This window comes from Rhinolophus sinicus, linkage group LG04, assembly GCF_036562045.2.
Source record: "Rhinolophus sinicus isolate RSC01 linkage group LG04, ASM3656204v1, whole genome shotgun sequence".
NCBI lineage: Eukaryota > Metazoa > Chordata > Mammalia > Chiroptera > Rhinolophidae > Rhinolophus > Rhinolophus sinicus.
The window spans coordinates 158,223,132-158,249,401 of record NC_133754.1 but is presented as its reverse complement, the minus strand read 5'-3'; the positions used below and the strand labels follow the sequence as shown (position 1 = coordinate 158,249,401).

The 26,270-nt window shown below is 38.0% G+C and overlaps 1 protein-coding gene across 1 annotated transcript in view; it reads right to left on the bottom strand.

Annotated features, from left to right (window-relative positions):
- Positions 1–11,121: 11,121 nt before the first annotated feature.
- Positions 11,122–26,270, bottom strand: part of MELK (maternal embryonic leucine zipper kinase) — a 64,425-nt gene continuing 49,276 nt past the window's right edge. Inside the window, exons 13-18 of the mRNA XM_019729271.2 lie at positions 24,773–24,895; positions 21,199–21,430; positions 17,784–17,880; positions 16,604–16,772; positions 13,733–13,836; positions 11,122–11,649 (exon numbers count right to left, since the gene is read on the bottom strand). Of these exons, the coding sequence (XP_019584830.2) occupies positions 11,472–11,649; positions 13,733–13,836; positions 16,604–16,772; positions 17,784–17,880; positions 21,199–21,430; positions 24,773–24,895 (903 nt within the window). The 3' untranslated portion in view covers positions 11,122–11,471. The remainder of the gene's footprint in view (positions 11,650–13,732; positions 13,837–16,603; positions 16,773–17,783; positions 17,881–21,198; positions 21,431–24,772; positions 24,896–26,270) is intronic.

Below are 26,270 nucleotides of genomic sequence, written 5' to 3'. Positions count from 1 at the left end.
CTCTGTGTCTGGCACTGAGAATATGAAGTGAATAAGACACCGTGTCTGCCCTCCAGGGGCTCGGCATCTACTGGAGTGAGATGAACAATATAGAAAGAACATGGGAGCGAAGCAAGAGAGGGTTTAGGGTAAATATGAAGTGTCTGGCATGGGCATTTAAGCGAGGGGTCATGCCATTGTCCAAAATGGATAAAACGACCATGTAATGGACCATTCAAACAAGGACATTTTGTAGAGTAAAAGGAGGGATTATTAATAATTATAATGGGACAATAGGCTTAAAGTGAGACTATCCCAGGCAACCTGGGGTGTACAGCCACCCTAAAGCTAGGACCTATAGAAGAAAATGGAGTTTGGGAGGATACTAAGTTTGGGTCTAGCAATGTTGCCTTTTAGGTGCCTCCAAAATATCTAAGTGGAGCTGCACAGTGGAAAGGTGGGCAAACGGGCTGGAGCTGAGGAGAGAGCTCTGGGCCAGAGATAGAGTTGGGAGCCATCATGAGCCATAGGACAGGTGAGGACATCTAGAGAAATGTGAAGAGTAGGAAGAGAAGAGGGTCAAGGTCAGAAGCCTGGAACTAACATTGAAGGGGCAAACAGAGGCTGAGAAGGAGACTGAGCAAGCATAGTAGGAAAACCAGAAGACAACAAAGTCAAAAGCAGAAAAAGTTCCAAACAGAGGAAGTTGTCCACAGTGTCAGAGGCCAGGAAGAAGTAACGTAGTCACTGAATTCAGCAACAAGCAAGTCAGTGGTGCCCTTGGAGCCCCTTTACCTCTGGGCAGTTTCCTCCATTGCCACACTCCAATATCCCCCTTAGACCAAAAGATTTCTCACCTTCACTTAAAACAAGTGCCATCTGCATGGAGTCTATTCATGAATCTGAAGAAAATGGAGATGCTCTCCAAAGACCACGGGGTATTATTTAAAAGATCAAATAGCATCACGAACCTGAAAAGCACTTTGCAAGCTACAAATACCATACTGAAGTTCTCTCTCCCTCCCCGACCCAACATCCTTTCTGCCTCCAACAGCAGCAGTTTCTCCTCGTCTTTATTCTCATTCCCTTCTGCCTTCAAGCTTCATCTTGCTCAGTCTTGCCTGTCTAACCTCCACCCAATCATTCGTGCAGCCAAATCCGCGAGGATGCAGTCTCAACTTCTGGCCTCCACTTCTCAGCAACCCTCTTGTCTTCCTGAGGTCAAGTTTCTGTCACCTCACACTTGAAGCTGCCCCTGGTTCCTTCTGGACAGCTCCAATACCCTCTTTTCATTTCTCAGCCTCCCTGTCCTCTCTGCAGCACCCAGTACTGCTGTCTATCCCCCCTCCCCCAAAGCCAAAGTCTCCTCTCTTGGCTTCCACGACTTATTGTTTCCCCTCCCATCTCTCCTCAGCTCCTTCACCTATTGCTCAGACACTGTGATTGACAATGGCTGGGCCCAGGTGCGGTTTGCTTAGGGCTTAGATCTAGTCAAATAACTAGGGGAGATGTTGGGCCCATTTTTCATATCCGAAAGCCAGATCCTAGACTTGAACTTTCTATCAAGAAACCCCTGGAACTTCCACTCTACAAGGTAAAATTCAGATACTAGATTCTCATGTCAAGAACCTCATAGAATTATTGCCTCTCAGGGTTAGAAGGGAACCACAAGTGATTCGATTCAAACATCACCTACTTATGATCCCTCCTCAACAGTCCCTGTTGAGGGATACTCCGACTTCTGCTGGAGCATTCAAAGGGCAGGGAACTGGCCACTTGGGCAAGCATCTTTCCTTCTCAGGCAGGTAGAAGTAAGGCCTGTTCCATATTGAACCAAATCCGCTTCTTATCGTACCCATGCATTTGGTCTTCCTAATACCCAGCGGGCCCACCAGAAAAGGTCAAATCCCTCCTCCACATGTCTTCAGATTGTTTTGTGCCTGTCTCAGCTCCTCAGTCTCATCTCTGGAAAGCCTGGTTTCATCCATTCCTTGCACACTCCTCACATCACACAGCTTCTATTCCCCTCATGACCCTGACCCACTTATCTGAGTGTAACCATTTCCAATAGCAAAGTGTGTGCATGTGTGTGTGTGTGTGTATAAGTGAACAAAGGGAATTTCTTTTAGTTTTCCTTCAAGTAGTTCATTTTTGCAAACATCAGGGAACAATTTCCAAGAGGCAGCATGACATATGATGACATAGAAACAAGGTTATCCAGAGCCCAGCACATCAGACAGTCTGGAAAACCCTTAAGTGAAGAATGCTTGTCTCCATGAAACCTTGATAATTTAAGAGACAATGACTCTCTGAAGCAGTCAAGGTCTCCGTTAAATCCAAAGCTAGGTGACTAGAAGGAGGGGTTTCTCACGCAAGGGGACCCTTTGGTCTTTAGCGACATCATTATCTGCGGGTTATTATCATTACTACAAATACTAATACACTTTTATTAAGCGCTGGCAATGACCCAGGGCAAGTGAGTTTAAGTTCATATTATATCCATTTTCATTATCAAGAGAAAAGAGGAGAATGAACAAAGGACTATAATGTGAAATTCTAAAGTAGGAAAAATGAAAAAAGGTTAATTAAAAAAAAAAAAACCCACAGAGTAAAGAGAAAGGCTCCAACTGTTCATAGTCAGGAGCCATGATGAATGGTGGATCTTTGTCACCCTGGACTTGTCCCCTGTGATTTCTTTCCATCTATGTCTCTAAAAAAAGATCCTCCTCTCAGCTAAGGACATGGGGTGAGTGGGGTGGCGGGCAGGAAGGGCAGTAGACTTTTATCTCAAGGGCCCGTTTTGGCTCTGAAATTCTACAAACCAGTGTTTCCTAATTCTAATATCCAGCCCAAACAAAATCAAATTTAACATTAAAAAATACGTTCAAGTGTAAAAATAAAATACAGATATGAATCCTGAGAGACATTCAGTTTCCAAAGACCTTTTGTTTTTTCCTCTGACACTAAAATATCCAAGTACGTGGCTCTCACCTCCGAGTACACCTTGGCCTTCTGTATGGTTTACGTCTCTTAAGACAAATGTAAGAAATTTCCCATTAGCCACCAAACTTCTTTGAAAGTCTCCTATGGAATTACATCTTTCTTCCCTATAACTCTGTGCTTGGTAATTCAAAATATTTTTCTCTGCAAGTTATTTCTCTCCAGAAAGCAAATGTCTGAGGCTTTTCAGAGTGTATAAACCAGTGGGAATTCAAAACACCAAGCAGGTCAGCACAATGGACACCTAAATACAGAGGGAGTGTGTGGTCCAGGCCAGAGTGTCTTTTGGCTGAAGTGCTGTATTTTGAGTGTATACTTACGCCACATGGTGTGGTGTTTGTAGCTACTATGTTGGAGCTATCTATCTTGGCTGAAACTTTAATCCATCATTGCAAATTACACATCAAATTTTGATGTCATTTGTGGTATCATCTAGGAGGTACCCTAGAAAAGGTTTGTATGTGTGTCATGTTTACAGAAACAAACCTGAAGACAGGCAGTGACTTACCCAAGTTCGTACAGCAGGACCAGGTCTGGAGTCCAAGAATCCAGTGCTCTTCCTATTAAAATGCACAAGCGCCTAGACCGTGATACCAAATGTCACAGTTAGCCTTGGTGAAGCCTTTACAATGTCTCAAAGTAGGAATAAGAGGTCATACCCCAGAGCCTTCTCCTCATATGCTATGAGAGACAGGTGCCTCTTGGAAAGTTGGCTTCGAGTGAGGATCGCGTGGAAAGGAGACACCAAGCAAACCTCCTGTGTGAACTTCTGTACAGCTTGGCGCTGCCTAGTGTTTCTCATTGAAGCCCTTAGCACCTGGATCACAGTATCATACATGTATGTTTTGCCATGTTCCACCTAGCGCCAACTATGAAGTTCAAATTCAGTGTTACCTGAGTAACTGAACTCAACAGTTAAAAGTCAAGAATGATAAATATTCAACAAATGGCATTGGGTCAACTGGATAATCATTTAAGGGGCATTAAGTTTGGTAGTGGAAGGCCTGGGTGTGGGCGTACATAGCAGATTTGGGTTTTGACAAGATGACTCTACATGGAGACCAGTGAGGAGAATACTGTGAAGCTCATCTTCTGGGGCTTACTCTGGGCAGACCCTGTGCTCTGAGTTGCACACATATTCTGACAATTCATACAATGCATCTCAGAGGAGGGAACAATTTGTTCTGTTTTATAGCTGAGAACCTGAAGCTTTCAAAGGCCACGCAATTGCTCAATGTCTCCCTGCTAGGATATAACAGAGCTTTTACAATTGTCATTTCAAACATCTTAAATGTTTTAAAATCTGCCAATAATCCTGAGTTCTCTTCCACTTAAGGGCATACTCCCACCAATGTGGATGGTGGTGGTGCTGGTGGTGTTAGCACTTCCTTACTTCCTGGCACTACAAGATGTTCCAGACTCATCTTGCACATTTCCTGCCCCAGCACTAGAACCAGCCATTTCTCCCAGGAGCCCTGGTTCCTTTTATTGAAGGATGGGATTAGGAACCAAGATCTGGCACTAGCTGTGCCTATTGTTTCTGGGTGTCTTCGAGTTTCTCAGCTGACAGAGCAAAGACATATATGTGTGAATACTAACTTGTGTATATATACATATCTATCAATATTTCCATATGTAACCATCTGTATCTATATTAAGGTAAAGTGAGTTCTTACTGGTGTCTCCTACTGTAATCCTATCTAGTCTCCTACCATTGCTTATCTGTAAATTCCCACTCCAACAGTGAGTAATCTGGCTTTCACCATCTGCCATCCATTTACTTCAATTCTGGATACAAATACTGAATTATTAACCTGTACTCCCTTGGGAAACAACTTTCTCACCTGGGGTACAGTGATTGGGTGGTTCCTTTTGCCTTGAATTTCCAAAGTTACTTAAATCAGCACCTTTTCTCCCACCCTCTTCAGTGAGGTTGTTTCCTACCTTTGTAATACAGTTAGATTCCCTTGTCACAGTATACATTCCTTCCTAAGATATCCCAGCTTCTTAAATCTTTTTTCAATTCACATACAGTAATGCTATAGACTGAATGCTTGTGTCTGCCCCCCACCCTCCAATTCATATGTTGAAATCTAATCCCCAATGTGATGGTATTTGGAGGGGGGCCTTTGGGAGGTGCTTAGGTCATGAGGGTGGAGCCCTAATGAATGGGATTAGTGCCCTTGTAAGAGACCCCAGAGTGCTCCCTTGCTTCTTCTACTACCATGTTTCCCCGAAAATAAGACCTAACCGGAAAATAAGCCCTAGCATGATTTTTCAAGATGACATCCCCTGAACATAAGCCCTAATGCGTCTTTTGGAGCAAAATTAATATAAGACCCGGTCTTATTTTGGTGGAAACATAGTATGTGAGGACAAAGCAAGAAGACGCCAGACTCTGAACCAGGAAGCAGGCATCTGTCAGGGCCTTGATCTTGGAATCCCCAGCCTCCAGAACTGTGAGAAATGTTAAGTTCCCCAGTTTATGGAACTTTGCTACAGCAGCCTGAAGAGACTAAAACAAACTAAGGTTTACTTTTCGTGCTATAAATTTCTATAGGTTTTAGCAAATGTATATTATGTGCGCACCATTACAGTATCATACAGAATAGTTTTGCCACCCTAAAAATTCCCTGTACTTCACTTATTCAACACTCCTTCCCATTCCATTGGCAACCACTACTCTTTTTAATATCTCTATAGTTTTGCCTTTTCCAGGTCATACAATTGTCATTGTACAGCAGATAATCTCTTCAGACTGTCTTCTTTCACTTCGCAATACACATTTAACATTCCTACACGTCTTTTCGTAGCTTGATAACTCATTTCACCTTGGTGCTGAATAATAGCCCATTGTATGGCTGTACCAGTTTGTTTATCCATTCACATACTGAATGACATTTCTGTTGCTTCCAATTTTTGGCAATTATGAGTATAAACATTCACATGCAGGTTTTTACATGGACCTAAATTTACAAATCAACTGGGCAAAGATCTAGGAGAACAATTACTGGGCTATATGGTGATGTTATATTTAGCTTTGTTAAGAGACTGTAAAACTGTCTTCCCAAGTGGATAGGCCATTTTGCCTTCCCACCAGGAATAAATGAGAGTTCCTGTCACTCCACATCCTCGTCAGCACTTGGTTTGTCCGTTTATTGGACCTTAACCATTCTAATAGATACATAGTAGTATCTCATTTTAATTTGAAATTCTCTAATGACAAGTGATGATAAGCATCTTGTCATACGTTATATGTTTATTGCCACCTGTATACCTTCTTTAGTGAAGCATCTGTTCAGATCTGTTGCCCATTTAAGAAACTGTGCTGTGTTCTCATTCTTGAGTTTTAAGAATCCTTTTCTAGTTTGGATACCAGACATTGATCAGATATGTGTTTAACAAATATTTTCTCCCATTATGTGGGTTGTCTTCACTTCTTTGATGACATCCTTGAAGCACAAAATATTTTAATTTTGGTGAAGTCCATGTATCTATTGTTTCTCGTTGTTTGTGCTTTTCGTGTCATAGCTAAGTAGCCATTGCCTAATCCAAGGTCATATTTAATCCTGTATTTTTTGTAATAATTTTTATCATTTTAGCTTTAACATTTAGGTCTCTGATCCATTTTATGTTAATCTTTTTATGTGGTATGAGGTGGGGCTCCAACTCCACTTTTTGCATGTGGATATCTAGTTATCTGAGCACTACTTGTTGAAAAGACTGTTCTCCCTCCACACCTCATTGAATTGTCCTGGTATCTTTGTCAAAAATCAGTTGACCATTGTGACAGGTAAAAGAATGACCCTCCCCCAAAAACATCACATTCTAATTCCTGGGATCAATACATATGATATGTTACCTGTCAAAGGAGAATTAAGCTTGCAGATGGAATTAAGGTTGCCAAAGAGCTGACCCTGAAATAGGGAAATAATCCTGCATTACCTGGGTGGGCCCAATGTAATCATTAGGGTCATAAAATGTGGAAGAGGGATGGAGAAGAGTTCAGAGTCAGAGGGAAATGTGAGTGTGGGAAGAAGTCAGAGCGATGTGATGTGAGAAGGACTCCACTTACCCTTGTTTAGAGGTGGAGAAGAGGGCCATGTGCTGAAAAATGCAGGAGCTTCTGGAAATTGGAAATGGCAAGGAAATGGATCCTACTCCAGAACCTACAAAAAGGCTGTTAAATATATAATTCTGTAGGCCTGTATTATATCATCATAATCATAAAAATAAGCTCTTAGAAATGCATGAAACCACTGTGGAACCCAGAAGCTCAGTCTTTCGATTCTTATTTCCTTAGTAAACTATTCTCCTTAGTTTACTTAGAGGAAGACACTTTGAACTTATTACTTTTACTAAGAAGAATCACATAACATACTCAATTGTAGTAAACTGCACTGTAATAAAGTCTGAATTAGTGAAGTTTTCCCACATACATCTTAACCAGTTTGTGTAAGACTGCTGCTATAAAAAAGCAATCTTTTGATAAGTATTGTATATAAAATCATGCTTTCCCAATGGTACAATCTCAAGAAAGAAGTATCACCTCTATTTCTAGCATAAGAAAGAACATGGACTTTGGAGCCTGTCATGCCTGGTTCAAATCCAATGCACTTGTAAGTTTTATGACCTTGAGAGTTATTACTTTGAGCCTCGTCAAAGGGTACCACCTACCTTGCAGTGTTCGAGTTAATGTAAAGAGTAAATGAGTTAATATATATAATACATGTTGTGGTGATGGGAAAACATTCATCTAAAATCAGGGTCAGCAAACTTTTTCTGTAAATACTTTATGTTTTGTAGGCCACACAGTCGGTCAAAACTCAGCTCTGCCACTGCAGCACAAAAGCAGTCATAGACCACGTGAGCATGGCTGTGTTCCAATAAAACTTTACCAAAAAGGCTACAGGGTGTCCCACAGGCCAGAGGTTGCTGACCTGATAGTGGGTGCTCACTACCTGAGGGCTACTGTGATCATGACTTTATTCCTCCCTATCACAGCCAACAAACACAAGCTTTTATTGCTCCCGCAACTCATTGACCATGCTATCATTTTCAATTTCCAAAATATTCAAAACTACCTAAAGTGCTGCTGCCAAAGTTTTTGGGTCACTCTACTTCCAACATCCAAACAATTGACTCATTATCTTCCATATTGTTATTGGTCCACAGATGCTAAGGTGGACAGAAGCTCTAGGACTATTGGTTCAGTTCAGTCCTTCATTTCCTTCTATGACCCATCCCACGAATGGTTGTCCAACAGGTCTGAACACCTCCAATGACAGAGCAACCACTTCATTTCTAAGCGCCCTTTCTCTTGTCAGGTAGTTTTTCTGAAAGCTCTTTATTATGAGCTTATTATGAGCTTAAGTGCAACATGGTTCAACGTCTTACCGTGGTTCACGATCAAAAGTTTTTGAGAATCACTGTTCCAGACTATGCCATTTGACACAGGGATAGAAGAGTGATTCTTCTCTTATGTTTATAAAGCTAAATTGGACTTTGGAAAATAAAAACTTTGGTTTTTCAAAAGACACCAAAAAGAAGTAAAAAGACAACCCATAGAATAAGAGAAAATATTTCAAATGATATATTTGATAAGGGATTTATATCTAGAACTACAAAATTCTTACAATTCAACAATAAAAAAACCAAACAATCCAATTAAAAAGGGACAAAGGATCTGAATAGATATTTCTCCAAAAAAAGGTGTACAAATGGCCAATGAGCACATGAAAAAAATGCTCAACATTATTAATTATGGAAAAGCAAATCAAAACCACGAGATACCACTTCACACCCACTAGGATGACTAAAATAAAAAAGACAGACAATAACAAATATTAAGACTGTGGAAAAATTAAAATCCCCATCACTAGTGGGATCATAAAATGCTTAGCAGTTTGGCAGTTGACAGCAATTCCACTCCTACTGTGTTTCCCCAAAAATAAGACCTAGCCGGACCATTAGCTCTAATGTGTCTTTTGAAGCAAAATTAATATAAGACCTGGTATATTATATTATACAAGATCAGATCTTATATTATATTAAAATAAGACTGGGTCCTATATTAATTTTTGCTCCAAAAGACACATTAGAGTTGATGGTCCAGCTAGGTCTTATTTTTGGGGAAACATGGTAGGTATTTGAGGTGTGATCACAAAATACGGTGAGTGTTTAAATTAGAAAAAAAGTATTACAGTAAAAGACACATTGCCATTAACCGCCCTCAAAATACTCCCCCTCGCTTCGAACACACTTATCTCCTCATTCTTGCGACTTTCTGAAGCAGTCCTAGAGTCCTCTTTTGTGAGTGTCTTTATCCTCCATCACAACAATGCTCCGTGTCACACCTCACTTCTGGCACAGTAATTTCTGTCAAATAAAAACATTCCGGTGTGTCCTCACCCACCTTATTCACCGAATCTGGCACCATGAGACTTCTGGCTCTCCCCCAAAGTCAAAATGACCATGAAAGAAAAACATTTTGAATCGTTTCAGGACATCGAGGCAGCGACAACAGCGCAACTAAAGACACTCATGGAAGAGGACTTCCAGAACTGCTTCAGAAAGTGGCAAGAACGATGGGATAAGTGTGTTCAAAGAGAGGAGGAGTATTTTGAGGGGGATTAATAGCAATGTGTCATTTACTGTAATACATTTTTTAAATTTAAACATTAACCATATTTGGTGATCACACCTTGTACACAAAACAGAGATCCACACAAAACGTGTACGTACACAAATGTTCATAGTACCATTCTTAATAGCCAAGAAGTGGAAACGACCCAAATGTCCATCAGCTAATAAATGGATAAATAAAATGTCATATACCCGTAATATTTTCAACTATAAAATGGAATGAAGCACGGATACACATGCTACATGATGAATCTTGAAAACATGCTAAGTGAAAGAAGCCAGACCCAAAAGGCCACATATTGTTTGATTCCATTTATATGAAATGTTCAGAATAGTCAAATCCATAGAGACGGGAAGTAGATTAGTGCCAGGGGCTGTGAGGTGGGGGAATTGGGAGCGACCACTAACGGGTGCAGGGTTTCTCTTGAGGTGACGAAAACGTTCTAAAATTAAATTGTGGTGATAGTTGCACAACTGTGGATATACTAAAAACCACTGAATTGTACACTTAAAGGGGTGAATTTTATGGTATGTGAATTATATTTCAATAAAGCTGTTAAAAAAATTCTAAACATGTTGACAGCTCTCCTTTGCCAAAACTGTTTCATGGAGCATTCAAGTTCTTTCATCACTATTTCCAGCTAAACTTTCCCCCCTCATCTCCTGCTATTTCCCCCTTGCACGACTTCTGCCTCCACCCTAAACACACCATGCCATTTTATAATTCCATGCCTTTGCACATACTGTTCTTGCTGTCAAGAATGTCATACTCCCTCCTCTCTTTCTGTTGAACTTATATATCTTTCGTCCAAATACTGTTTTCTCAAAGAAATCATCTTTTTCCTCCAGGCAAAGTTGATCTCCCTTCTATGCTATAAACACTGGTTTCTGCGTCTGCCCGTGCTAACAGACTGAACTCCTTGAGTTTACTAGACAGTATCCTCTTCAGCCCCAGGACCTAATGCTTGTTAGCACTTAGTAAATGTTTATTGAATAAATGACAAAATACGCCTTGACTACTGACTAGAGACGGTGCTATTTTTTCTCCAACTAGTTTAATTGGTAAAATCCATACAAATATAACTTGAGTGCTGGCCTTTAGAGACCAATAAAATGAAATAAAAATACAAATTTGGGGCCAACATTGAGACTTAAGAAAAATTACCATAAAGTAACATTTCATGGAGGTTCATAGTTCAGATACTTATCATTGTTGACCGAACACACTTACTGAAGTCAATACTCTTTTCTTCAACATATTAAATGTGTTGTTTAACTCTGGTAACCACAGCTGTGACTTAGTTAACGATCTCAATAAATCCTACTTAAATCAGACACAGGAAAAAATTATGCAAATGAATTCTTATCTGTTTTTCTGCCCAAGGCATATTTGATAACAGATAAAACATACTCCAAATAGTCTCTACTTAATAGTCAGGAAGCCATTTGAGGTTTTATTTGGATCAAAATTAAATACAAAGAAGAAGAGAAGCCTGCTATATTCACAAATGGTTTTATTTCAGAAAGAAATTACACATTAAAAGGAGACATAGTTAAGAGCTTACATTCACATATGGAAGTGAATCTAGGAAAGTCAACAGTTATTGATACACAGAGCCACATGATTAAAAGAGACAGAACAGATAATGACAAGATAGGCTGGCCTTACATTCATCTACAAAATAATATCCTTTGTTTAAAAACAAAAAGATACTGGTCTTTAAGGCAGTTCTTCAGAAACGAGTTTGTGGTTCCAGTGGACTTGAACAATCCAACCCAATGTACCCGTCTCCACATGGGCTGTATCACACCCACACGCCTCCCGCAGGACGGAAACCATCCATCAATTATACCTTGCAGCCAGACAGGATGTCTTCCACTAATCGCTTGTAAACCCAGGCATCACCCTTAAGCCTTTGCCTCCTGATACCCACCACATCGGGTTTTTGAAGCTGGCATACTTCTAGTTCAAACTGCATTGTCACTTTGCCAAAATCTGACTGTGTTTGACACTTCAGTGTATAGCTGTGAAGAACAAGATAAAAGCCAGTTAGTAGAACCATGAATATTCTGTATAATACAAGAGATTTCTAAGCCTCTAGGAGGCTGGTGGAGAAAATACACCATTATTTCCTATTAAGCAATATATTACTGCTTACAGTTTCCAAATTACCTAGCTATGCTTTAGTGATGGAGTATGACTGGTATTCTCCCAGAAGCTGAACTAGGATCTTAAGAAAGAATAAAGATGAAAAGGCTTTACCAGAATTCTCCCTTGCTCCAAGAAAAGCCCTTCTTTCATAGCTATACATGCCATTCATGCTCAAGAAATCTTCTGGCATCCTTTATGCAACTCTTTCAACAGTGTAATCCGTGAACATTAGGCCATTTCCACAATGTTCACGACAAAGGAAAGCTCAGGGAAGATTAAAAATATTTTTTGCATGCACCTCATCAGAAACTTCTGTCTTTCGTATAAATAAAGCTAAAGTCACCAAGCTGTCAGAAGGACATGTGTTTTCGAGGTTTTTCCAACAGTAATAAGGAGTTATGATTGTTACACTTTATGGCAGAGTTACAAAACAAAGACCAAGGAGATGGTACATTTCCATGGTTGAAATGTATGGCATATATAATTAGAACTGCCATGTTAACTACTCTGATAATGGAAAGGCCCAGACTAAATGAAGCCTAAACACATCTTAAGAAATAGGTATGCTCCTGAAAAGTTGCATAAACTAAATTCATGTAAATCAATTTTTTAATTACTTCACATTATATTTTAGTTTTATTTGTCTTACTGATCTGCAATATAGACAAACAATAAATGACAGGATCGACTATTCCGCATAAATGTGGAGGAATTACTTGTATCTGTCATGTTTTATGAGTTTTCACAAAATGTCACTCTTTTTCTTATTAACTTAGTTATGTTTTGGGGCTTGACCTCTTAAAATAAGCAGTCAATATCAGACACTCAGAGGAGTAACCTGTAGTGATGGTTCCTGATGGGAAGACAAAGCCTAGAGCAATTTAGTCATATGGAAGATAAAAAGTAATTCTTCCTGATTGGAAAAAGATAATAATGGAATATAACTGAGATCAGTACAATCACACAACTGAAAAAGGTAGCTTTTGTTATTGTGCTTTGTATCAAAGAAGGTAAAAAAAAAGGGATCAAGGCAGAGACCTTCTGGTTCATCAGGAAGTTAGAAGAACAAATTCCTGGTTAACAGCCAGTTAGTGATGTGGTAGAGACCATATGCTGAAGAGAAGATGATTGAAAGCTTTCTGATATGGATTTGGCTGGAGGTCCTGGAACTGTGGCTGAACCCCAAGCATGAGTTAGATGTATTATAATGACATCTAAAGAAGAAAGCCAAAGTTCACATAAGGAATGCTTGCTAACATTTACAGAGAGTGAAAAGTAAAATTACTTTTGCAAAAGATTGTTTCTTAAAATCTTAACTCTAGATTGACTATTCTATCTAAATGTTTTTGTTAAGTCTATTAGTGGCTCTTCTTCGCTGCATTAATAGTGAAATTTTAAAATGACACACTGAGTGGAAATGTTTGGAAATGTGAACACCTTAATCAGAAGAGGTCTGGCTATTCAGACCATGAGATCATAACCATGGAGGCTCTGATGGCAGTTCACTCAACAGTGGAAAAGAATTACAGTGAAATGACTTTCTGAAGTACTAGAAACCTAATCTTGTAAAATATCAAGTCATAAAGAAAAAGAGTTTCTATAGATCCTTGATTTGTTTGAGGTGCCTCATAAATTTAGGTTATAATTTATAAGTATTATTGTAAAGCAGAACATCAAAGGAAAATAAAGGATGTAAAAGAAAACTAGAAGAAGTTCAGATTATCTTATTTTGAAAAAGCCTAACTTCAAAAGTGGTGACAATACTTAAAAAAATTTCTAGTTCGTATCAAGCAAAAGAGATTAAATTATGAACAATGACACGACCACAAAAGCTTTTTGGAATGAGGTGGGAGAAATGTATTTTTTAAAGGGGGGAGTGGGGAATCAATCTGTGTTTTCTCAAAGCTCAAATAATATCAAGTAATACATGCAACAGCGTGTCAGTGTGCTTCTTACCCCTTCTGTACAAAGTCAACGTGCTTCTTTGGAAGAACAGACATTATTTCATTCAAGAGTTGATCTGGATTCACTAATCTGGTTGTGGTCACATTATAGTGAAGCTTGAAAAAGAAAAAGATGGGATGAGAAGTAAATCTTTACACCAACACAAAGACCACCCTACCTGATTTAGAGATCCCAAACTCCTCCATATAGAACCATTTCAAATGGAAATGTTTCAAGAAAAATACTGAAATCTACAACCAACTCTTGGTAAATTGGATTAAGATGGCACAAGGAAAGCTTAGAGAAATCAGGAACTATATCCAGATCATCCTTTTAATACTTTCCTCTTCCTCTCTTACCAATCTTTTTTAAGAAATAAATATTAAATGTCTACCCATTTGAGCTTTACCTCTTTCTCCCTTCCTCCACTATGACAGAGACAGTAACAGTCCTGAAATGTAAACCGTGGGAAGATGAAACAAATGCCCTAGAATATTTTGTTTGTATATAATTGGATATGTTTCCTTAATTCTTTCCTGATTATTAAAGAACATCATAGAATCCCAGGAGCTGATTCTATGACAATTCTATGTGAAAATGAATATAAAAAGTATTCCGTTTGAAAAAGTAGCATCAAGTTATTTTTTTTCCTCATTTAGTGAGAGCCGAGTTCTCAGATAATTTCATTCTTAACTGAATCTAACCATCCATCCATCCATCCATCCATCCATCCATCCATCCATCCATCCAACTAGCTACTAAAGGTTGACTATGTGCCAAACACTGTTTTAATAGGTCCTAGAGACAGACAGAAATCCCTATCTTCCTAGTAGTACTTCACTCAAACAAAATCATACTTTCTATGTCTTTCAGACTTGAGTTTTTATAAATAACAAAATCCTAAGCTTGGAAAACATCCAACTAAATTAAGAACCTGTGTCCCAAAGAAGAGATATATATTTCTTAGGGTGGGGTTTCCCAGAATGTAAACTATCACTGGAGATATACAAGACAACTCTGACTGGTACATGAGTAAATTTTTTTATTTTAATACTTATATATTTGTGCCAATCTGATTTAGGAAAAATATAATTAGCAAAACTAATAATACATAGTTTCCTTTTAAGTAAACATAAATTTTTTCTAAGTCAGTCATTTTAATTGTGATTGTTTCACAGGTACATCTTTAATGCTAAAAGTATGTTAACTGTACATTTTTAATATCTGCAGTTTATTGTACATCAATTGTATCCCTATAAATCTGGCGTGTTTTTTTTTTTAAAGAAAAGAGTCAATATAAAGATAATACCAGATAAATAACAGTGCAGATGATATGTTGATAGGCTGATATAAAGGTAAGTGTTAAATGACTGGCATTTGAGAAGCCCAGCTTCAAGTTACAACAGGAACAAGTGGCATAAGCTACGATAGGACTGTCTCCTGGATCCCAATCCAGGCTCCTTCACCAAACTAAATTGGCTTTGTCAAGATAATAATAAACTGAACACTTTCAAATCACAATTTAAGTGATTCTTTTTGTAAAATAAAGAATTAATCGTACTTTATCCATTAGTGTTTGACACTGCTTAGCTTCTCAATGATATATATAATTGGACAAGTTTCCTTAATTTTCTTTATTGTTTAATGTTTTTCAGGGAAATGGTACGATGGTTTTCTTAATCCCCATGTCACGGTTTGGAATACTTTACAACTGTCTCTAACTAATCTAAGAATAAAAGGATAAAATATGCCTAATAAACAGTCATATGTAACATAAAACTTTTCAGTGTATTATGTAAATTCAACAAGGCAACAAATACTAATGGGTAAGTCCTATCTTCTTCCACTTTAAGACATAAATGGGATCCAGCACAATCTCCCTTGAAGCACCCTTCTGCCCAACAGCTCAGCATTTTCCTTCCCCCAAACTTGTCCAGATTTGCTCAAAATGAGGTCCTCAGCGTAAAAACTAGACAGAGACCCAGTCCCCAACTCACAGGGCGCACTACCATCTTCTTCCCCCTCCTCTGGGCCCACCCCTCTTGGAACACGTTTTCCTTACAGCACTGAGACCGGTGTGTCAAAGCGGCAACATCCCGTCTGCTCTCACTGCTACTCTGCGAGTCCCTCAAGGCCATGTGCTGTGTCTTATTCATCCCTTTACCTCTTACTTCCCCAAACAAAAATGCCATTCATTAAATGTTTGAATGAATGCTCAGAGAATCCAAGAAAGTAAGAAGCATTCTATACCTACTAGTGACTTCTTTTCCTTTTCCTTTCCCACCAAATAGAGTATCCACATCACTGACACGGTCAACCTTTTAAAGCATCATAAGTCTATCAAATAAGGTGCAAAGCTCCTAGCCAGCCTACCTTCCCCGCCTGTTGCTCACTATTTTCTTCACACAGACCACACTCAAAGTTCAAATGAACTTCCCGTGCACTCAGATACTCCGTGAGGGCCCCCAAGGGTACCCAGGTGTCAGAGACTCTTCTGTGGGCCAGAGATATGACAACAGAGCTCAAGCCCCCATCCTTAAAGCCTCCTTAAGGCAGTTCCTCGTATACGCCCCATGCTCCCCCACCTCCATGTTGCCTCTGCTGTTAACCCCTCTACCTAAACTGGAATATTTGAATTATAGTTATTGCTTCTTGAAAAGGCCTGCCCTATCTAATTTACCTGTGTGTTCTCAAAGCCTACTGCACAATAACATGCATGTTTTAGATGCTCAAAAAATATGTATTAACTAAATGAATGAATAAGTAAACAAAAAATACTAATCCATTCATTTAGTACTTTTCTTTAAAAAAAAAAAAAAAAAGGAGTTCAGTAGCAGTCACCTTCTGACTTTAATCTTCATTAAAGATTTCTAGTCCACTTACCTTTAGTCTTCTTGGCCCATCTTTGGCAGAGCCCTTTCTTTTGCTCCTGGTAAGCACGGTGATAACTTTATCCAACCCCCTTTCAAGGCTCCCAAACACTTTGGTTCCTTTTCTTTTAGGAGTATCCTCTACATGTGCTTGGTTGAGATCCAGTTCCACTGAGCGACACCTTAAAAAAAAAAAAAAAGAAACTCATGAGTAGAGCTGGGCCTCCTGCCTACTGGGGCCCTCACAGGTCATGCTTTTGTCCTGTTTGTTAGGTGGGCCTCATTCAGGCCAGCCCGGCTCACTCCTCAGCAGGCACAAAAGCCATCTCCCGCTGGAATGTAGCCATTCCCCCCCAGCCAAATGCCACTTAGCAAAACTATTTTTCCCCCAACTTTTATTTTAATGTCAAATATACAGAAAAGTTAAATGAATAGTACAATGAATACCCATATATCCTCAGATTCAACAATTGTTAATATTTTGCCACATTTGCTTTCTCTATGTATAGAGATAGATAATAAATACATTAAATATATGTACATCTTTGCTGAGCCATATGAAAGTAACCCATCTGAAGATATCATGATACTTCACTCTGAAACACTTCAGCAAACATCGCCAATAAATAAGGACATTCTCCTCCATAACCACAATACCATTAAACATCAAGAAAATTAATAACGCCACAGTATCATCTAATAGCTAGTTCGCATTCTAATTCTCTCAATTGTCCTCAAAATGGATCCTGCTTAAAATAATAGCGATAAAAGACAATGAAGGGTTACCTATGCTGCTGAACCATTCATACAAGAAGAACAGATTTACTCACCCTTTAGTATCTTTACTGTTTGAGCAACTGTTACCGTTAGTGGATGTCTATACTCTGTGGGCAGAAGTGTAGGGAAATATGGGCCTGAGAGAATAAAACCAGGGCCACTGTCTTCCCAGCCCGCTGTCCTTTAAATGGAGGTGCCAGCGCCACTGCTGACGAGTTTCACAATTCTCCCCTGTGAGGAAGGCAGTGGCAACAGCTCCCGTAATGACCACAGACCAGCCTCCACACACAGACATCCCTACAGTCTCCGACAGAATCTACATCATGGTTTACCTTAAACGGGTGTAGCATATATGAAAAAAGGAAATCTGGTTATATATACTAAAGATCAAAGAATCTAAAAAACAGAACACTTACCGCCTCTCAGGACTAATGACACCTGTGATTAACTTCTCTGTTCCGGCTGAATTGACTGGCATTTTAATTGGGGTTTCTTTCAGGCACTGGTTTCTAACTATTAGAAAAACAACAAACACAAACCGTATGTAGTTGACATGCTATGGTTTCAAAATTTCTATCAATAATGCATACATCACCTCATTCATTGACTCAGAAATACTATAATCACTTGCCTGGTGATGTTAAGGCTCTAATTCTTTAAATAAATGTTTGTGTAATTTATAATAAAAACATCATTTTCCTTTGCATGTGTCACTCTTCTTTTTCTTCACTGCAAAACTGAGGCCATGCTTATGATTTTATTATAAATATCATGAGATCTAAATAGATAATATAAATACAGATTTTGTGATTACTGATTCTCCTTTCTATAAATAAAAGGCAATATGTATTTATACAATAACTCAATTTATGCCTTTAATTGATATAGTATTGAGAGGTGTTAATTCAAGTCACAGCCCTATTCAACTATTAGCTTAACAACCCCTGTAAATGCTTGACAGAAGTTATTAAAGAGAAATGAGCTTTGGTCATTTTTATATTCCCTATTCCAGAATTTTGTGTTTTATTCTAGCAGGACTTTGTATCCCAGATAGTTTGTAACAAATTTGCATTAACCAATATGGTTACTATGCTAAGTGAAATAAGACAGAGAAAGATAAATACCATATGATTTCACCTATATGTAGAATCTAAAAAACAAAATAAATGAACAAATGAAACAGAAACAAACTCATAGATACAGAGAACAAATTGATGGCCATTAGATGGAAGGGGGATTGGGAGGCTCGATGAAAAAGGTGAAAAGGATTAAAAAGTACAAATTGCCAGTTATAAAAATAGTCACAGGGATGTAAAATACAGCATAGGGGATATAGTCAATAATATTATAACTACGAATGATGTCAGATAGGTACTAGATTTATTGAGGTGAGCACGTCATATGTTATAAAAATGTCTAACCACTATGCTGTACTCCTGAAACTAATATAATATTGAATGTCAACTGTAATTGAAAATTTTTTAAATGTTAAAATAAGAAAATAAATAAAAGTTGTATACCTTTAAAGATAATATTATTCACTTTATAATAAATATACAATACTAAGTTTTTAAAAAGAGATTGGATGTTTAGTTTTGTTTATAACTCTTCAGCACTATTCCCAACGATTCCACAAGAACAAGAAAATAAGATCAATCAACATGTATGAAAACAGTTTTCATCTCTGTATACTATGTACTACTGTACAGAGTTACCCTTCAACAAAATGTCACTGACTGGATTAAACAGGACTCAGAAAAATGAAATTAATGTTTATGTCAAAAATGAGTCAGAGAGAAAGTAAAATGCAAAGCACTAATGGAAGCTATCAATCGGGGTTTCAGGTACTTGCTCCCATAGGCAGTGCTTATGTTTAAAGAAAAACAGCAATAATAGCTTTAGACCAGCATAATTTTTCTCACAGGGACAAGACATGTAAACTGATGACACTTTAAGATTATAAATTCTAAATTATCCATATTTCAAAACCTTCAGAATTACATAAAAGTAGAAAATATCAATATTGAAGGGACTAAGGCATCGAAGGCTTTTTTGTAAAAGCCTTGAATGAGCTAAGGTGAGCTAACGGTCCATCTTATCTCCCTGCCCAACCCCACTCCTCACAAAGGATGTTGTACCTATATTAAGAGAAATAACTTACCAGAAATAGTTCCCCCCCACACACACACACACACACACACAGGGAAAAGATGGAATAGCAAACACTATTGAGGTCCTACTACGTGCAGGTGTTACCTCACTGAACCCTCATAACAACCACAGGCAGCCATACACACACACACACACACACACACACACACACACATCATCATCACACCAAACGAGCCTCACAATTTTGGGGAAAGTGTTGTTTGAGTTGATGGACTGGAGAATGTGATTAACAGGACTTGTTGCAAATATTCTGACAAAGTTTTTCAGCTTTTTATATATAAGAGGGAGAACTCTGGAACTGGCTATCAGCCCCATTAGCAAACTGGAAGCACAAAGACAGGATGCAGTTCAGTAGCAGTTAACATGGCAATGTTTCAGAGTTTGGGTTCGTTAGGATCTTAACATTTCACAAGAGTAGATCACAACTGCTGGGAAAAAGGTTACTATAAAGTTTAGATATCATTTTAAAAAGTGACATAGACTCTATCTCGGTAAATAAAGTTCCTTCAAGCTCTAATTTATTCATTCCTTCATTCAACAGATATGGCCCCCACTATATACCAGGCATTGGGCACCTACTATGTACCAGACAACAAATATGGCCCCTCTTACGTAGTATGCCGTGTTGCAATAAACATGGCAGACACTCTACTTTTATGATGCTGTCTTACCCTGATAAGACCCAGTAGTAGAAAACTGGGTAAAGTTCTAGGCACTGTTTTAAAAGGAACACTCACAAAATAAAATGTCTAGATGAGGCCAGCAACTAAAACACTGAGGTGTCATAAAGGAAACAGCTTAAATAATTGGTGATGATAAGCCAAAGAGAGGAAACCAAGGAAATGAGAGAGTTGTAATATCTGCGCATGGATATCCGGAAGGGCATCACAGATTTACCCAAGCCTGCTGGTGTGTAGGCAGTAATACAACGAGGCAGAGAAGGATCAGCAGAGATTTCAGTTTAGTCATTATAAGTGAGGGCAAAGGGGCAAACAAAGTCTAAACCTAGATGTATGACCTTGGGCAAAGCACTTCCCATGTCTGAATCTCAGGTTTCTCAGCTATAAAAAAAGCAAGTGGGTTAAATGAGCTCTAACTTGCCTTTCAGCTTTGATATTCTGTGATACTATGATTCAACTTTACGTATGTGAAAAAGAGAAAAACTCAGTATCATTTGAGAAAAATGACAAGGTGACTAATATGCTTTCATTTCAACTAATGCAAATAACACATAATAAAAAAACAGTTTGGCTTCTCCTAGAAATTCCTGAGAGCGATGCTAGTCATTCCTGACCTGCTATACATTTATTTAGCATGGTACCCTGTTTCCCTGAAAATAAGATCTAGCCGGACAATCAGCTCTCATGCATCTTTTGGAGCAAGACCCAGTCTTATTTTACTATAATATAAAACTGGGTCTTATATAATAATATAATATAATATAATATAATATAATATAATATAATATAATATAATATAATATAATATAATATAATATAATATAATATAATATAATATAATATAATATAATATAATATAATACCGGGTCTTATATTAATTTTTGCTCCAAAGATGCATTAGAGCTGATTGTCTGGCTAGGTCTTATTTTTGGGGAAATACGGCAAGAACAATAGAATTTAATGGTGTTTCAGCAAATACCTTTCGAGGGTGTAGTGTAACGATTTGGTGTAGTGAGTATTTCTCTTTTATGCTGGTTCTTATTAACTGGAGTCTTTGGCTCAGGAAATACAAAGCACTCTTCATTCTTTACAGCAGACTTAGGAGTATATACATTCTCTTTGTTCTCTAATTTATTGGCAGATGCTCTGCATAAAACTGGAGTTAATGATTTAGATTCCGGACCATTTGATTCTGTCCAATGCTTCGCAAACTGGAAAAAAAAAGTCACTGGATAAAGCACACTGAAGAAGAAGAAAGTCAATTTCTTTACAACATGCCTTAATCATTTGCAAATTACCTTGTACCTTTTTTTATTAAAATGAAATACTACCAAAAGGATATTATTGGCAATACCAAGAAATTTGAAAATGGATATTCAGTTCTCTTTAGTACGCGTACACATAGATCACTTTAGTCCATTCTATTGACAGATAGTTTTCGATGTTTCAGACTAAATGTTTACTCAAACATACCCAGGTCCTGGGCAATATTGAGAATGGCCACAAATAAATCCCTAAAAATTGCTTCCTATTCCTAGATTGCCATGATTTGTCTCTAATTTGTACCAAAAAATAAAAGTTTAGTCAATGATTAGGGCAGGAAAACCAATTTAAAATGCTCTAACAGATATGCTGATAGAAAATACTTTTTAATTTATAGTTGAGCTTGTAAAATAGTAAGGAAAGGCCTCAGAGGTCAAACTAATATAGGAGCATAAATCCATAAAATGTAACCAAGGATGAGACTACCCACTTCCCTAAGGGCATCTACCTACTTTATCAGATAACCTACAGCTTGAGTTTTAACAGCCATGGAAGCCGTAGACCTACACGAAACACTAAGTTAGATCCAAAGCTCCCATGAAAAGCCAGAAGAGGCTATAACTAAAATGAAACAGTGAACTAAATATAAATCTGTCCTGCAAAGAACTCGGCAAGAAAATGGTCTGTCTTGGCCTTAGCTCTGAAAGAGAAAATAAAGTCTCTTTTAATAATTTGTAAGCAACCATAGGACAGTCTTTACATAGGCTTGGGACCCAAATTCATATTATGTGGATGGTCCCAGAAATCTCAAGCCTAGAATTTAATTTAAAGTAGTCCTAAATTGGTTGTGTTCCAGGAGCATGGTAGAAGCAAACACAACTCCTATCTAAAAGAAAAGCTTCAACCCAGCACAACCCAAGCTCTCAACCCTTAATCTTAGCCTCAGTGTATTCCACAGAGCCTTTTTTATAATTGGGAAGAACACAGAATGTCTGCTATCGTGCTAGGACCACTAAGTGTAGTAATAAAAGAAAAAGGTATTAAAGGCATAAGACTTGGAAGAAATAAAACTGTCATCCATAGATGATATAATTCTCTATGTAGAACACTCAAAAGAATATACAGACAAATTATAAGAATTAAAGAGTTTAGGAAAGTTGTTGAATATAAGATCAATACACAAAAGTCAATTTCATATTTGTACGCCAGTCCAGATGGTAAAAACATGAGATTTTTTAATACCTACCATTCCCAATAGTAATAAAAAATAAAAGTACCTAGAAATAAATCTAATAAAAAGATATGTAAGACTTTTTGGGAAAAATTTAGAAAAGTTTATTGAAAGCAATTAACTAAAACCTAATAAATGGAGAGGTATATTGTGTTTATGGGTAGGGGAGTTAAGGATCCAGATTTCAATTTTTCCCAAAGTGAATCTTAAATTCAATGTAATTTCAATTTTTGAGTATGTGAAATTTGTCAAGATGATTCTAAAATGTATATGGAAATGCAAAGAGACAAGAATAGCCAAGACATTCCTAAGGAAAAGTAAGAGGAAATTGGCCAACCAGATAAAAGAACTATTATAAAATTAATTAAGATGCGTGGTATTGCTACAAATAAACCAACAAAATAAAATATAGACCAGAAACAGACATATGCGTATGACAATTTGATACATCGTACACGTACCTGAGTAGATAGGCGGGGAAAGAGTGGACTGGTACACTGATAATATGGTGCTGGTACAACTGATAATATGAGAGAAAAATTGGTTCCTTACCTCATACCATACAGGAGAATTAATTCCCGACAGATTAAAAACTTAAATGTGAAAGGAAAAACTTTAAAACATTTAGAAGCAATATATGTGAATGCATTTACGACTTTTGGATAAGGAAGGACTTGTAAAAAGACACAAAAATTACAAACCATAAAGGAAAATGCTGACAACTTCTGACTCTTTAAAATTAATGACGTCTGTCATCAAAGTAAAAAAGCAAGTGACAAACTCGATAATATATCTGTAATACATATCCAACAAAGTATCAGAATTAAGATTGAGATCTCCTTCGATACAACAAGAAAAAAGAAACAATCCAACAGAAAAATACGAAAAGCACGTGAAAAACCATTTCATAGACAAGGAAATACCATTGACTAATTAATGCATGAAAAGATGCCTAAGTAATCAGAAAAGTATAAATTAAAACCATAGTGAAATATCACTTTACACTCCCCAGATTAGAAAATATTAAATAGCTAAAAATATCAAATATGTGGAACAATGGGAACACTCTTCCGCTGGCTGAAGTACAATTAACACATTCACTTTGGGGGGAAAACTGGCATTATCTGGTAAGGTTGAAGATACGCATTCAATTTTTAAGTATATATCCTGTAGAACTCCTGCACATACGTAATGGGCCTTGCGCTGCACAAGAGTTAACATAGCAGGTTCTGGCTGGAGTCTAGGAACTCAAGCTTTCTAAAAGTTCCCAACACTGATAAGTCTGTCTATATCACTGGGGCACTGAGCCCTGCTACACCATGGTGTGGACTGTACAGTGTGATTTATGGTGAATGCCTGCTTTCCTTCCGGAAGTCTACTAGTTCTATGATTGTGACTGATCACACAGGCAAAGAGGGCCTGAGTAAACAGCCCCCAAGAAAAGCTTCGTATTCTGAATCTCTGGTGCGCTTCCCTAAGCAGAAACACGCACACCTGCAGCTGTATTCCACTACTGAAGGAAAAAGTACACTCTGTGTGGCCCCCTCAGCGAGTGGAGGGAAAATATTAACTATACATCCAAGAAGCTCAACAAACTCCAAGTAGGATAAAAAGATTATTGAAAGGAGAGGAAAACAGATCAGTTGCTGTTCTGAGTTGGGAGGAAGGAGGAGGTGACTACCAAGGGGCATGAGGAAATTGAGGGGGGCAACAGAACTGTTGATTCTGGTGGGGGTCCCACTACTGTATGCATTTGTCAAAACGTAGAATTGTACACTAAAATGGTGAATTTAACTACATATAAATTATACCTCATTTAAAAAAGAGAAAAGAAAAGGAAAAGAAGCAGTAAAGTGTTCCACAATAGAATCTTGGCTTTCTTCAACGTGGAAATAATTGGCTTCTCTTTCATTCATATCCCAAATACTCTCAGTAATGTTTTCAGTGGTTTAGGAATTCATTAAATTTGCAAGCACATACTAGATCACATGTTAGAGTCCTGATGTTTGTAAAACTGAGACAACGTGTCCTGCTTTAAATAGAAATAAAGTTAACCAACCTGTGGTGTTCGGGGAGTAGCCACATCTGCTGAGGAACTGTCGTCACACCATTCACAGTCTATTAATCCAGCCACATAATTTTCATCACTTGTGGTCACATCTTCTAGACTTAAGTTCTTTGACTGTTCAAAAATAGAAGAACTTAGAGACAACACCACCATGACTCAATTTTTAAAATAGTATATTCCTGGCACAGGGCAAAGCCCTGGAAGCAGAAACAAATGAAATGGTATGTTGAAGGAGTTGGCCATTCATTACAGAAAACAGGAAGTCAAAAATTTTTAATTCAGATTATTTGATAGGAGAATCTCCTAATTTTCAAAAAATATGTCTTGGTACATTCTTATGTTTATGGCATACTACTTAGCTTATCACTTTCAGATAATCTCTATAATGCCAGTCAAATAACTTCTTTGCAAATCTACAAATAAAAAGCTCTGACAAAGTAGAAGATGGAAGAGAAACAACTTTGAAATACAAGTTTCTTAGCTATAAGAACACAGAGTAGTTCGCAATTTCTACTAGGAATAAATTAATTCTAAGACAGTGGAGTATAATTGTATTTTTTATTTCTCCCTTCTTCATCTTCCCTTAACATTTAGTTAACCTGGCCAGGCAATTTTACTTGAATTTCTTACACCTCATCCTTTCTTTGCTAGTCCCACTGCCACTGTTCTAATTCAAGGACAAATCTTCTCACACCTGAACTATCGAAACATCAATGTGGTCTCTGCCACCAATCTTTCCACCCTCTCAGCCAGGGATGACAGAGTTCTCTAGAACTGCCACTTACCATCAACTGCACCTAGTTACATCAGTGCTAGGCTGAGAGAAATACGAAAGCTAAGTCTAGGCTCAGTGGGGAACAGTACAGTTTGTATGAATGATGGCTGTCATGGGTACTACAGTAGAGAGTAGCAGCACACACACATCCCTGACCAATTCTATATACCACTGGATGAACTTTTTTTTTTTTTAAGATTTCTTTTCTTCTTTTTTTTTTATTGGGGAGCAGTGTGTTTCTCCAGGGCCCATCAGCTCCAAGTCATTGTCCTTTAATCTAATTGTGGAGGGTGCAGTTCAGCTCCAAATCCAGTCGCAGTTTTCAATCTTTAGTTGCAGGGGACACAGCCCACCATCCCATGGGGGAATTGAATCGTCAACCTTGTTGCTCAGAGCTCGCACTCTAACCAACTGAGCCATCCGGCTGCCCCGGATGAATTTTTTTTAATTACAGTCATGTCAGTGATTTGTCGTGTCTTGTTCAAAAATCCATGGTTCCTCCTATTATCTAGAGTGTAAAGTCTAACCCCTGTAACATGGCATTTCAAGGCTCTCTACAATCTAACTCTCACCTACCCTTCCAGCTCACTCATTGCTTCTCTTCCACTCTCACTTTTCCCCTGCTTGAACTTTTCATTTCAGCCAAACAAGTCTAGCCACTATCGACAGAATATATCCAGCACTTGTAGGTGCCTGAGCTTGTGCTAATTCCAT